The 14,350-nt window shown below is 43.3% G+C and overlaps 1 protein-coding gene across 1 annotated transcript in view; it reads right to left on the bottom strand.

Moving 5' to 3' along the window:
- The window catches only part of ODAD2 (outer dynein arm docking complex subunit 2), a 144,662-nt gene extending 130,599 nt beyond the window's left edge, over positions 1 to 14,063 (bottom strand). The window contains exons 1-3 of the mRNA XM_020284096.2: positions 14,013 to 14,063; positions 10,085 to 10,344; positions 974 to 1,131 (exon numbers count right to left, since the gene is read on the bottom strand). Of these exons, the coding sequence (XP_020139685.1) occupies positions 974 to 1,131; positions 10,085 to 10,308 (382 nt within the window). The 5' untranslated portion in view covers positions 10,309 to 10,344; positions 14,013 to 14,063. The remainder of the gene's footprint in view (positions 1 to 973; positions 1,132 to 10,084; positions 10,345 to 14,012) is intronic.
- Positions 14,064 to 14,350: the final 287 nt, after the last annotated feature.

The raw sequence follows: 14,350 nt of genomic DNA, 5'->3' as shown, positions 1-14,350 counted from the left end.
CACACACATGGCAGTCTGTTTTATGTCTGTCTACTAAGTGGGATTTAATGAACAAAAGTGTACCTATTAACTACCTTCTTGAACTCAACTTTATTCCTCAAGACTTCATCCCTTTTGCCTAATAAGGAATAGGCAAGATATATAAAGAAAAGAGGTTGCAGTCCTGAGGTTGGCATCTCTCTCTCTCTCTTTTTTTTTTTTCTTAAAATACCATCTTCCCACCTCACACAGAAATGGGCAGAACTCAGGTACTTATACCTGGGACCCACTGGTCACATAATTCCAAAAAAGGAAAAACACAGACAATACATCTTTACCGATAATTAGGTGTTTCTACATAGAAGCAATATTTACAATGCAATTATGGCAGGCAACAAATCACATTCTTTTTTGCACATTAGATGATTAGATGACAGTGAGAACATCTTTAATGAAGAGGAAAAATGTGCCCCTCAGAATTGAATGAATATAACTATTCGCGGGAGGCTGTGAAGTCCACAATAGAATACAGCTGAGAAAAATGAAAAGGGAAATTATTAAGGGCCATCTCTGATAAAGGAAGACCCTACATTCATTTGAAAGGAAGCAGATTGTCATCCATCACAGCAGCGTGCTGGGGGACAGGGTGGGCTCACATGCTGGCCCTTGTAATCTGTCTTCTTTCCCAATATGGACCTAATACACCACACTCCACTGGGGGGCTTTCCAGAAGCTTAGAAGGTTCTCTTTAAACCACATGCTAAAATTAGAAACCTACTAATGGTAAAGTAGCAGGCCTTTCATTTTAAAGCAAAAATTTGATATATGCATATCATTGCAGCCAAGGAAAATTAATTGCATTTTCATGAAGTTTTTCACATGACTTTTTAACCTTTTAGGCTATACAACATTTTTTTTCAAGGGACTAAAACAAATGATTTCCTCCAAGACTGTTTCTGAAAGTTCAAATCGGAGGCTAGAGTGTCAACGTCACCTTCAATACACGCTTGTGCTTCCTTCAGCTTTTCATCTTTGGCCATAAATAAAAAGTGTGACAGCTGCCCAAAACTCCTAATTTTAATTTGTGGTACAGAGAGAAATAGCAAAGGCTCTCCATTTTCATCAACTTCTTCTGATTTGGCTGTTGTTTCACTAAAAAGTTAAAAACAAAATTGAAAGCTTAATGTTACCTGGAAAACACAGAAAATACAAATAAACTCTGGTTAGATGCTCATCTATTTTCCCACTTTCTTCCACACTTGGGCATCTAAAGCCCCAAACTTAAGAGCAACAATAGCGTTATAGGATAGAAAGGAAGGAAATTGGAAGCAATTTGTTGAATTCACAATTGAACTCAAATAAGCACAGTTTTTGTTTTTGTTTTTCTACCAATGTGTTGGTTTCTAACATCTTTTTAAAAATCACCAGCTCTGCAGAACCATTCATGGTGGAGGGATTTCTAATGTTATTTCATTTATAAAATTTTTACACCACAGTAATTAGTGGTTAGGAATTTTCTTGGCTACACTGTGTTTATGAACCAAAAAAGGCTATAAAAAAGGCAACGAAAGGCAAACTAGATCCTTTCTGTGGGTTATTTTCCCCCTGTAAACTCCCTAATTTGGTTTACCTTAGAATAATAAATAGTTTTCCTAAACAGGTTTATCCTGATCAGAAATTATTATCTGCTAGATTTGTGTTTCTGTCCATTTTGATGGGTTTTTTTAGGTTGCATTTAAAAAATATTAAGATGTTTTCATGATAGTGTTATTTTTATAGATTCTATCAATTAAAACATTAAAGTGTCTAGGTTTTTAAAAATTTTTTAATTTCACCATATTACGGGGGTGCAAATGTTTAGGTTACATACATTGCCTTTGCCCTGCCCAAGTCTGAGTTTCAAGTTTGTCCATTCCCCTGACGGTGTGCACCGCACCCTTTAGGTGTGAATATACCCATCTCCCCTCCCCCTGCCACCTGTCCAACACTCGATGAATGTTACTACTATACATACACTTAAGTGTTGGTCAGTTAAGTCAGTTAATACTAATTTGATGGTGAGTACATAGGGTATTTGTTTTTCCATTCTTGGGATACTTCACTTAGTAGAATGGGCTCCAGCTCCATAAAGGATAATACAAGACGTGATAGATCACCATTGCTTTTTGTAGCTGAGTAGAACCCCATGGTATACATATACCACATTTTACTAGTCCATTCATGTATTGATGGGCATTTGGGTTGTTTCCACCTCTGCAATTGTGAGTTGTGCTACTATAAACATTCGACTGCAGGTGTCTTTTCTATAGAATGTCTTTTGTTCCTTTGAGTAGATGCCCAGTAATAGGATTGCTGGATCAAATGGTAGTTCTACTTGTAGCTATTTGAGGTTTCTCCTCCATATTACTTTCCACAGAGGTTGTACTAGTTTGCAGTCCCGTCAGCAGTGTAGGAGTGTTCCTATCTCTCCGCATCCACACCAACATTTACTGTTTTAGGATTTTTTGATAAATGCCATTCTCACTGGAGATAAGTGATATCTCATTGTAGTTTTGATTTGCATTTTCCTAATGATTAGAGATGTTGAACATTTTTTCATATGTTTCTTGGTCATTAGTCTATCTTCTTTTGAAAAGTTTCTGTTCATGTCCTTTGCCTACTTTTGATAGGGTTGTTTGATTTTTTCTTGCTGATTTTCCTGAGTTCTATATAGATTCTAGTTATCAGCCTTTTATCAGATGTGTAACATGCAAATATTTTCTCCCTTTCTGTAGGTTGTCTGTTTGCTCTATGACAGTTTCCTTGGCTGTGCAGAGCTTTTTAATTTGATCAGGTCCCATTTATTCATTTTTGTTGTTGCTGTGATTGCTTTGGGGTCTTCTTCATAAATTCTTTGCCTAGGTTAATGTCTATAAAGAGTTTTTCCAACATTTTCTTCTAGAATTCTTATAGTTTTTCGCCTTAAGTTTAAGTCTGTCATCCACCATGAGTTTATTCTTGTGAGAGGTGAAAGGTATGGATCTTGTTTCAGTCTTCCTCATGTGGCTATCCAATTTTCCCAGCCCCATTTATTGAATATGGATTTTTTCCCACTGTATGTTTTTGTCTGCTTTTATTTAATTAAGGAGGTAAAAGACCTCTACAGGGAGAACTATGAAACACTGAGGAAGGAAATAGCAGAAGATGTAAACAGATGGAAATCCATACCATGCTCATGTATCGGCAGAATCAACATTGTTAAAATGTCTATACTACCCAAAGTGATATACAGATTCAATGCCATCCTTATTATTATACCAACATCATTTTTTTTCAGATCTAGAAAAAATAATTCTATCCTTCCTATGGAACCAGAGAAGACCCTGTATAGCAAAAGCAATCTTAGGCAAAAAGAACATATTGGGAGGGATCAATCTACCAGACTTCAAGCTATTACTACAAGGCTTTAGTAACTAAAACAGTATGGTGCTGGCATAAGAACAGAGACATAGACCAATGGAACAGAATTGAGAACCTAGATATAAAACCATCCTCATGTAGCCAACAGTCTAGGATTTTATTACATGCTAATATCCTGATAAAACTGCCTACATCTTAAGACCTGATCTGATGTATTTTAAATTTCAATGCAGATAAATAGATGTGAAATGTCACTAGTTCATCAGAATGAGTAAATCTAACAGATACAGATTACTTACTACTAACACTATGTCACTAGAGTAGAAATGAAAGGATAGGGACTGTGGGAGGTCGAATAATGGTTTCCCAAAAATGTCCATGTGCTAATCCCCAAAAGCTGTATGTCACCCTACGTGGCAAAATGGACTTTGCAGAGGGATCAAGTAAAGGGTGGTGAGATGCGGAGACAATTCTGGGTATCTGGGTGGCCAAACCTAATTACAAGGCCCTTTGGAGAGACAGGCAGGAGATCAGAGCCAGGGAAGGTGATGTGATGATGGGAGTGGCGGTTAGAGTGATGTGGTTCCAGGAGCCATGGAACACAGGGGCCTCTAGAAGCTGCAAAAGGAGGGAATGAATTCCCCTTGAGCCTCCAGAAGGAACCCAGCCCTGCCAATACCTTCATTTTAGCCCTTCAGATTCATTCTAGAAGTCTGACCTCCAGAACCAGAGGACAGTAGATTTGTGTTGTTTTAAGGCTTTCAGCTTGTGGTCATTTGCTACAGCAGCCCAGGAAACTAGTACTGGGACTTCATCAGTTGGGTTCTGCTGGGTACAGATAAGCACAGCTCTGTCTCCAGGGCGTGGACTAGGAATTGCACATAGAAAGTGTTCAATAAATGCCTGTAACATAAATGAATGAATAAAATATTTCCAGACTTGCCAGTGGCATGCATTGTGTACAAAATGCATGTTTTCTCTAAAATGAAGCTTCTAGAATGATGTCCTTAGGATTGAAGAGATTTCTTGAAGGCTTGTACCTAAAGGTGACTCATTTAAAGGGCTGGCCACTTACGCTAAGTGGAAGATGACAGGGCTAAGTTATAGGCTGACTGAATGCCAAAAATACCAAGCTACTTACTCAGCTTACGAAGGCAAACTCCTGGTGAGAAACAGAGGGTGCAGGTGACATTTGCCATTGCTCCTGCTGGAGGAAGCCTGTAACTTAACAGTGAAGTAGGAAATCGAAAGCCAGCTCTGCCCAGGATGCTGCAGAGCAGGTTTGAGTTTCCACGCTCACACGTTCTAACTCCTGAAGAATGAGCTCTTGGAAAGAAAAACTCTGCACTCACTCTGTGAAGGTCAAGGACAATGTGATGTCAACAAAATCCACTGTCTTGACCGAGAGACCTTTAACTTGGATTGTGGAAGGTGCTAAAAATACTCAGTTTATACCATAAAGCAAGAAAGCAGGAAAATTTCTCTTTTCTTGAATCCCCAGTATCTAGTTCGGCATCTTATTACTCAATAAATATACGTCCAAACAGAAATATAGGAAATAAGGCTATAGTTAAGAAACTATTTAGCAGTTTTCAGTGACAAAAAAAAAAAACGAATAGCACAGTAACAAAATTTAGAGCCAGTGATCTTACTACTGAGACTTAGAAAATTTACCAAAATACAATAATTATTGTTGCATAAAATAGTGCAATTTTAAGGTTGAATGGAACCTTAACGATCATGTAATTCAGCCTTTCATGATACTGAATAAAAACAAGAGCCCCAAAAGGGCTTGAATTGTGCATTCCCGGGGGGAAGAGGGCTTTGCTCAGGTGATCCGACTTCCCATCCATGTAGAACTCCTACCGGCATATAATTTTGTCCCAACACATACATATCACTGACATGCAGTGGGGTGAGAGTCAAAACTATTAATAAAATACACCAATATTAAAGCACGTGTGAATAAAAAAAAACATACTGTATTTCTACCAGAGAAGGAAAGAAAAGAACAGGTAATAACATTTTTACATCCAACGTATAAGTTTCTACATTCTAAAGAATCAAAGCACCTCAGTTCTACATATCACCAACAGATGGTATTACCACTGAGTGGTGTCATTTGTCCTTAGTGTACACTGGATTTGGGCTTTATTCTGAGATATTTTATAAAGATGATTCATTTCATCTTGTGCGATAAGAACAAAAGTAATTGCAAATGGTAATAAAAAAAAAAAGACCTATGATTTCCATGAAAATGAAAGTAGAGCTGTTTTGCCCAAAAAAATTGAATGTGGAGAGATGATGACAAATGTTATTACAAGATGACTACATGGGGAATGATTGTAAAAGAAAAGATAAATCAGGCAACATGTGGAAAGTACTGTGCCTATCTATTCACTTAATAATCTGCACAAAAGGAGAGAAGACGGTTGGTGAAACAAAGCCTTCTCCGTATGTGTCCATTTCAATATCAGATGCTGATTAGTCTAATTCAGAAAAAGGCTGATCAAACTTTTATTGACTGCTACAAAGTGTGCATTTGGAGACGTGCAATATCAAATGAGAAGTAAGGCCACAAATATAAATACATTCCCAGCAATATCAGACTTTCCATATAGAAAAAGGACTTGTTTTGGAACAGCAGGCCTGAAAGAATGTAGAATATATACACAAGGAGAAACATATGCCTTTACTCTAAAACGTCCAAGGACACACCTATTTGCTAGAAACATATTTGGACTCCAAACTCAAATCCTTCATGATGACTTTGGACACACAGACCCGAATCCTGTCTGGAAGGAGAGTAGTTTCCCTACTTTCAGAAAATGTATAAGCAGCATACTAAGTTTTAGCAGCTAAGCGAGAGGGTGCATGTGAACCAAAGTGCTGTTCTAGCAATAAATTCTTCTGGCTGTTGAGGGTATCTCTGTTGACATACTTGTTATGTTGCTAAAAGTAGCAAACAGTGTGTGCCTATGGGTTGCTGAACTTCCTTTGATTTGGGGACTAGACAAGGGGTTTGGTCAAGACCTGGATGTGAAAGCATGTGGTACTTCCTGTTATTGCCACGAGCTCAGCTGGATCCTTTGCGTTCTTCAGGCAGTACCTGTCTGGTTCACACCAGCACCATGAAAGCGAGGTTTCCTTCAATCACAACAGCGATCGCTCCCTCATCCCTTCCAATATCAAAGATATCATCAACAAAAGGCAGATAGAAAAACGATGGATAGAAAAATTAGCCCCAGAAAAAGGTGCACAGTAAACATGGTGGAAGCACAAAAAGCAAGGGGGAGTTGTCTCAGAACACACACACAGTGCCAAATGTCAAAACCTCCTGCTTAGGAAGGACCACTGTTCATAAGGACTGCAGGCAGAGATGTGAGAATGGAAAGAAAGCAAAAAGAATGTGAACAAGAACAGAGAAACAGAAACAGTGATGCATTTGAGGAATGTGCTATAGCCCATCTAACTATGGGGCAGATGCTATCATGTTTTGTACTTGGAACACAAAATTAGTACAGAGGGGGGAGATACAGTGACAATCTTGACATTGTTTTCTGTCACATGCTTTAAATTTATTTTGGTAAAATGTAGTTAATACGTTTTTAATTGGTTTTGCATACGAGTTCTTCTTTCAAGGTTAGAAAACACTGAACTTAGGTGGAAGCAACAATGGGGTAGTATTCATAATCTAGAAATGACAAACACGTTGGGAGAAAGTGACAATTGGTACAGTTAGAAATAAAATACATAGTTAAAATTTTTTTTTCAAAAAATTCAGAGAGAAGGCAGACCCAGGTAAGAAGCAAAGCCCTCTTGAAATGCAGCTCAAGAACAGTTTTGCAGGCCGGGCGCTGTGGCTCACGCCTGTAATCCTAGCTCTTGGGAGGCCGAGGCGGGCGGATTGCTCAAGGTCAGGAGTTCAAAACCAGCCTGAGCAAGAGCGAGACCCCGTCTCTACTATAAAAATAGAAAGAAATTAATTGGCCAACTGATATATATATAAAAAATTAGCCGGGCATGGTGGCGCATGCCTGTAGTCCCAGCTACTCGGGAGGCTGAGGCAGGAGGATCACTCAAGCCCAGGAGTTTGAGGTTGCTGTGAGCCAGGCTGACGCCACGGCACTCACTCTAGCCTGGACAACAAAGCAAGACTCTGTCTCAAAAAAAAAAACAAAAAAACAGTTTTGCAGTTCTAAAAATGAAATGCTGGTTTTATTCTCACAAATAATCCCAAAGGGAAAAAAAGAGAAAGCATCTATAGGAAGTTCTGGCTAGCTAGGGAATTTTATTTGATATGGTCGGACTTTAAAAGTTGCTATGCTAAACCAAAGAGGAACAAAGTGGTAGTAAAAAGGATGCCTGAGGTACAAAGCCAATTGAAGTTAGCTAAAATTATATATATATATATTTGTTAATTTATTATATAATTACAATGTATAATTAAATATTATGTTATGTATGATTTTTATATGCAATTATGTTTATATAATTTATGTAAACATATATTTTTAGCAATGTTCAAAAGACATCAAATGATAGCCCACTCTTTGAGGTGGAGATAAAATTTATTTTTTTTTAAATCTCAGATTTGAAAGGTTTTCCTTTGAGGATAGCACTAATCCTTAAGAAGTCTCTCTTTACACCAAGCAAAATTCATCGCCCTGACAACAGCCACCCCAGAAATTGATCAGTTTAAGTAACAAAAAAGATTCTGTCTATATTAGAGGTCACAAAAACCAATGGCTTCTGGGTGGAAAGGCCAGGTATAAAGTAGCAACGAATGTTGGAAGTGTAGTGACCTAGAGAATGTATCCCCTATCAAAAGAAATTTAAATTTACATTTAAAAATTCGATAGGTACCGTGTTGGCCAAGCACAATATCCTCTGATTTCACCCGAGTGCCCCTGGCTTGCAATCCTTGCTTTAAGGAATTCTGAGATTCAGAGAGGTGAAGTGACTTGCCCCAAACCTACAACCAATCAATCAAAATCTGTACGATGAAGATATCACATAGGTCATTAAATATGAATGTCTGATTTTGAATCAAAAGTTTACTATATCTCAAGAAGGAGTACAATTAATCAAAGTGTGAGCCTCAACTACCGACACGGTTTTGCCATCTTAATGGTAGCTTGTTTATTCTAGCAGCGAAGAAGCCTGGAGAGCCGGTGTCCGTGAAATCGTGAATAGTGTTTTCCACGGCTTGGTGAGAATTGAATGTTTTTCCTTGCAAGAAGTGGTCCAAAGCCTGGAAGAAGTGGTAGCTAGTTGGTGCAAGGTCTGGTGAATACAGTGGATGACAGAGAGTTTCCAAGTCCAGCTTCTGCAGTTTGAGCAGTGCTGTTTGTGTGACACATGGTCGAGCGTTGTCTTGCAAGAGGATTGGCCTGTTACTATTAACCAATCTCGGCTGCTCAGTCACAAGCATCTTCATCATTTCATCCAGTTGGTTGCAGTAGACATCTGCTGTAATCAACTGACCAGGTTTCATGAAGCTGTAGTGGATAATGTCATCGCTGGACCGCCAGACAGACACCATTAGGTTTTTTTAATGAATATTTGATTTTGGACTGTGTTTGGCACTTCATCTTTACCCAACTATCATGCTGAACTCTTGTGATTGTCAAAAAGAAGCCATTTTTCATCACACGTAACAATACAGTGAAGAAATGGTTCTCCTTTATGTTGTGACAGCAAAGAAAGGCAAACTTCAAGACATTTCTGTTCGGATGCTCATTTAATTTATGCAGAGCCCATCTATCCAGCTTCTTTACCTTGCCATTTATTTCGAATGGTCCAATATTGTTGGAATAGTAACGTCAAACCTTGCTGCTAATTCGTGGCTACGTTGAGATGGATTCGCTTCCACTACAGCTTTCAGCTCATCATTATCCACCTTGGTCTCAGGTCACCCACATGACTCATTTTCAAGATTAAAGTCCCCAAAATGGAACTTCTCAAACCATCAATGTGCTGTGCGTTCATTAGCCACATCCTTCCCAACGTTTCATTTATTTAATTTTTTTTTTAATTTTTTTTTTTTTTTGAGACAGAGTCTCACTTTGTTGAGACTCAGGCTAGAGTGAGTGCCGTGGCGTCAGCCTAGCTCACAGCAACCTCAAACTCCTGGGCTCAAGCGATCCTCCTGCCTCAGCCTCCCGGGTAGCTGGGACTACAGGCACGAGCCACCATGCCCGGCCAATTTTATATATATATATATATATATATATATATATATATATATATATATTAGTTGGCCAATTAATTTCTTTCTATTTTTATAGTAGAGACGGGGTCTTGCTCAGGCTGGTTTTGAACTCCTGACCTTGAGCAATCCGCCCGCCTCGGCCTCCCAGAGTGCTAGGATTACAAGCGTGAGCCACCGCGCCCGGCCCCAACGTTTCATTTATATTTCAAGCTGTCTACACTGCACTGGTTCTGTGATGGAACTCATATTCGAAAATAACATGAATTTTTGACTTATCCATGGTTTCACAAAAATTACTCTAAAAAAAGGTAATCATAAGCCAAAACATGCATTTGAAAGAATGAGGATGTACCTTCACAATAAACATAAAACAGGAAGCGTCAAAGTGAAATGTCAGAGGTGTCAACTGTCAAACTCAGTACTTAAGGAAATCGGACACTTCATACTTCATAACCTAACCGGAATCTCAGCAGCATGTATTAACTGGCTTACCTGACAACATAGCCTGATTCAAATGCCGAGAGTTCCAAACTCGTTTCCCATTCAAGTGGTTCTACAAAAACATACTTTGCCTCTTTGGGATACTTGTAGATGAAACCCTCCATAAACATAATAATTTCTTGCAGTATTGCTTCATTTAGAGGAGTAATTTCCAGGGTTCCAGTGTCGTACCCGGCGGCACTCCACTGCGCCAGCTTCGTCAGCGTCAGGCCCATGGCTCTGACAACACTCAGGTCTGAGCCCCGCGCTCGCTGCAGCAGAGCAGAAAGACAAAGAGACAACGCAGTCACCGCTCCACTGGAACACTTTTCAAGATTTTAAACGAGTACACCTCACCCCACATTCTGTGCTGTTAAAAATTATCTAATTGCTCTTCAGTTTGATTAGGTAGTGAACCAGCACTAGGCAAAACTGAGACTAATATTTAAGGATTTTCCAATATCATCTTTCTAATGCCCCAGGGCCTAAATGAAAGAATTCAAACAGCTGAGCATGCATGACCCCCAAACAGAAAACTCTTAAGAGTGGAAAAAATAATTTGGAGGAGGTTGGCATTCAGGGCTTAGGTTCACAGACATGCTGGGGCTGGGGGTTTAAAGGAGAAACGCTCCTTGGTGCTGGGCCATACAGCCCTTAGAATTATGAGATTAAATGGAATTCTGTTATCCTGATTTTCTTACAGTCATAATATCTGCATCCATGCAATGATGACAGACAAACACGATCCTGAGAGCCTTGTGGGTTCCCTATGTGCCTTCTGAGTTAAAAAGAACTAGAATAAGAATATTACTGTGAAATATAATTTTAATTTTTCCGAAAATTGGCATAAAGCACATTGATCCTATTACCAGAATATCTGAGCAATCCCAGTACTGTATTCTCTGCCCAGAATAATATACAATTGTAATTCACAACTTTCTTAAGAGTAAATATGGGAGATGTAAAGGGAGAGTCTATTAATAGCTTGTTTATCTAAATTCATTACCAAAAGAGTCCAGCAATAAAATTTTAAACAGAATTTCAAATGAAACTAATTTCACTTTGGCTAATAAGAAATTAGTCTCTAAAACCAGATCTTTACAGAGCCAAGTTAGAAAACAAGTTCTGACATTAATACATACTGAACATTTAAGGCTTTTTTTTTAGATAATCTATACTTGTTTTTTCATTTTGTAATAACAATGATCATTAAAACCTTTCTTCCAGAATATTACAAGAATGGGTATAAAGTTAAATATAGAGTATAATTAGCTTTTTTTCTCCCATAATTATTACAAAGGTACAGAAATATGAAGGCAGAAATGACTTAAAGATTTTACTTTCTGTGCGGTATTAATCTTGAAATGCAATAACAGGGGCATCTAGATCACTGAGAAGCAGTGTAGAAATTCTATAGAGACATCTAGTTATCAAGATGATAAGAAGGGGATATTATTGGCATTTGGTGGTGAAGGCCAAGAATATAAGTTGTCCCGTGCAGGACAGTACCCCAGAAGAAAGAATGCCACTCTAACCTCCAAGCATCTGGTAAGTTAAAAAAAAAAAAAAAGACTTCAGATAAATAACACTTTGGCCTAGAATTTTTCTCCACTTTGCAAAAATCAATATTAAAGTATTTTTTCACAGTTTTAATATACACTGAATTTTCCAGGATTGTAACTATCGTATAAATGAAAAAGAAGGTTGTATATACTTTGTTTTGCATGCAATTTTACTAAGAGCTCGGCATTTTGGAAAATAACATCATTGATAGCAATGTTATCCACAAAATTTAAGTTGTATCTGCCTGCACTTGGAGATGAGTTCGCAGTAGGTGTGCGTAAAGCTGGACACCTCACTGCTTCCTTCTGCGCTCCGGTGTCGTGGTGCCCCGGCATGTACGCGCGGGTATCTTATTTTATTACAATCATTCTGTTAATTTTCCTTCATTTTACTGTTTGTACACTATCGATATTTTAAAACTCAATTAAATATGTGGGATTATTATCTATGATCTTGATTTCAAAAGAGTAAAGTGGCATTGTAAAATATTTGTCATAAAAAACATACTGGATCAGACAAGGTTGAGAACTGATCTAGACACATATAAACTTGTCAGTGAAATAAAATGTATCAACTAGTGCACGGATTTGCCCTGCGCGTTCCAGCATGCCACCACTTTGTTTCCATTGCTAACTGATGAAAAAAGCTTTAGATCCAAACACGCACGCACTGATGCGTCTGCGAGACACTCTTGAGCTTCCGGATGTTTGGAGAGTGAGAGCTAACTGAGCGCGCGCAAACGTGCACAGCTTGGTCTGATGGCAAAGCGCAGGCGACAGTCCCGCCCGCTTCCACTCTGAGCGCGGCGCTTGTCTTGGCGACCCTATGAAGGCAACAGCGTGCGCGTCATTCCCTTCTCGCACCTTCTTTAAAGAAAACACGTGAAATTAACGTAGATGACAGGAGACCCTGGCAGTCAGCAACCTTTCCCGAGTCTAGGGACCCAGGGGCCGCGGCAGGCGGGGCCGCAGGGGGCCGACCCAGAAACCTGGGGGCGGGACGCGCGCAAGGCCAGGACGCGACATTGGGCCCCGCAGCCGCGGCTGCGTGAATCCGCGGAAACACGCAGTGCGCGCCTTCAAACAAAGAGTTTAAAGATGCGGAGGAGAGAAGTTTTCGTGCACGCGTTACGGGAACCGGGCGACGCTCCGCACTCCTCTTCGCTACAGCATCGCATACAGCAGGCTGTCTGCCCGGACGGGAGTTTCCAGCCCCGCCCCCCCCCGCCCCCCAGCAGAAGCCCCCTCAGAGCAGAAGCGAGGCCGGACCGGAGGGGACGCAGGCGAGGCCCTCACTGGGACACCCGCCCGCGTCCTCACCCACCAGGCTGTTCTGGACAGCCACGGGGGGGGGGGGGGGGAGAGGCGGCCACAAGGGGGGTCAGCCACGGGGGGGGGGGAGAGGCGGCCACAAGGGGGGTCGGCCACGGGGGGGGGGGCGGCCACAAGGAGGGGCGGCCTAGGGCGGGTGGCGGCCACAGCGGTGGGGCAGACTTTTGACCAGCGCGAACAGGCCTAGAGCCAAGCTGGACCAAGCCCTGCGAAGACCCAGAGGAGGCACCGCCAGGCACCATGGGGGGACACGCTGGGGGGCACGCTGGAGGAGGCACGCTGGGGGAGGCACGGTTGGGGGACACTGGGGGGACACGCTGGGGGGGCACGCTGCGGGGGCACGCTGGGGTAGGCACGGTGGGGGGACACGCTGGGGGGGCACGGTGGGGGAGGCATGGTGGGGACGCACACTGGGGTAGGCACGGTGGGGGAGGCACGCTGGGGAGGCACGCTGGGGGTACGCGGTGGGGTAGGCACGCTGGGGGAGGCACACTGGGGGAGGCACGGTGGGGGGACACGCTGGGGGTACGCGGTGGGGTAGGCACGCTGGGGGTACGCGGTGGGGTAGGCACGCTGGGGAGGCACAATGGGGGAGGCACGGTTGGGGGACACGCTGGGGGAGGCACGGTGGGGGACACTTGGGGAACAAGCTGGGGCGGCACGGTAGGGGGCATGGTGGGGCGCACGGTTGAGGAACACGGTGGGGCAGGCACGCTGGGGGAGGCATGCGGCAGGCTGGGGCAGAGGCGGGAGGGGACGGGGACGGAGACTGGGAGGGGACGGGGACAGGGGCAGCCAGGCCAAGCTGCGAGCACCGCGGGGACAGGAGCCGGGAAGCGGCAGGAGAGGTGGACACAGCGACACAGCGGATCCGGACCGGGAGGAGAGCGGCGCGGGGCGGAGGAGGGAGGTCCCTGGGGTCTCCGCGTGGGGAAGGGGCTGGAGGGGGTCCCGGCGCTCAGGACAGGGCGATAAATTGGCGAGAGAGGCCTGCGAGCGCCGTCCCCGTCCCGCGACGCCTGCAGAGCCCGCAGTGCCGCACTCACCTGCGGCGCCCGCTCCGAGCCCTCCGCCCGCGCAGCGCGTTGCTAGGACGCGGGTCAACACCGGCCGCCCCGCCCCGCCCCGTCCCCGCGCCCCCCCCCCCCGGCCCCGCCGCGCGCCCCACCCCCCGCGGCCCCGAGCCCGTCCTCGCGCCCGGCCCGCAGCCCCCGCACCCCCGCCCCGCGCCCCCGTCCCCCTGCAGCCCCCGCGCCCCTGCCCCGCGCCCCCCGCGGTCCCCCGCCTCCCCGCGCTCGCCCCCCCGCCCCCCCGCTCTCCCCTCCCCCCCAGCTCTCTCCTCCCCCCCCCCTCTCCCTTTCCCCTCCGGCCCCGCGCCCCGCAC

This window comes from Microcebus murinus, chromosome 25 (assembly GCF_040939455.1).
Source record: "Microcebus murinus isolate Inina chromosome 25, M.murinus_Inina_mat1.0, whole genome shotgun sequence".
Classification (NCBI taxonomy): domain Eukaryota; kingdom Metazoa; phylum Chordata; class Mammalia; order Primates; family Cheirogaleidae; genus Microcebus; species Microcebus murinus.
The sequence above is the reverse complement of the archived record's forward strand: the minus strand, read 5'-3'. Positions and strand labels throughout refer to the sequence as shown.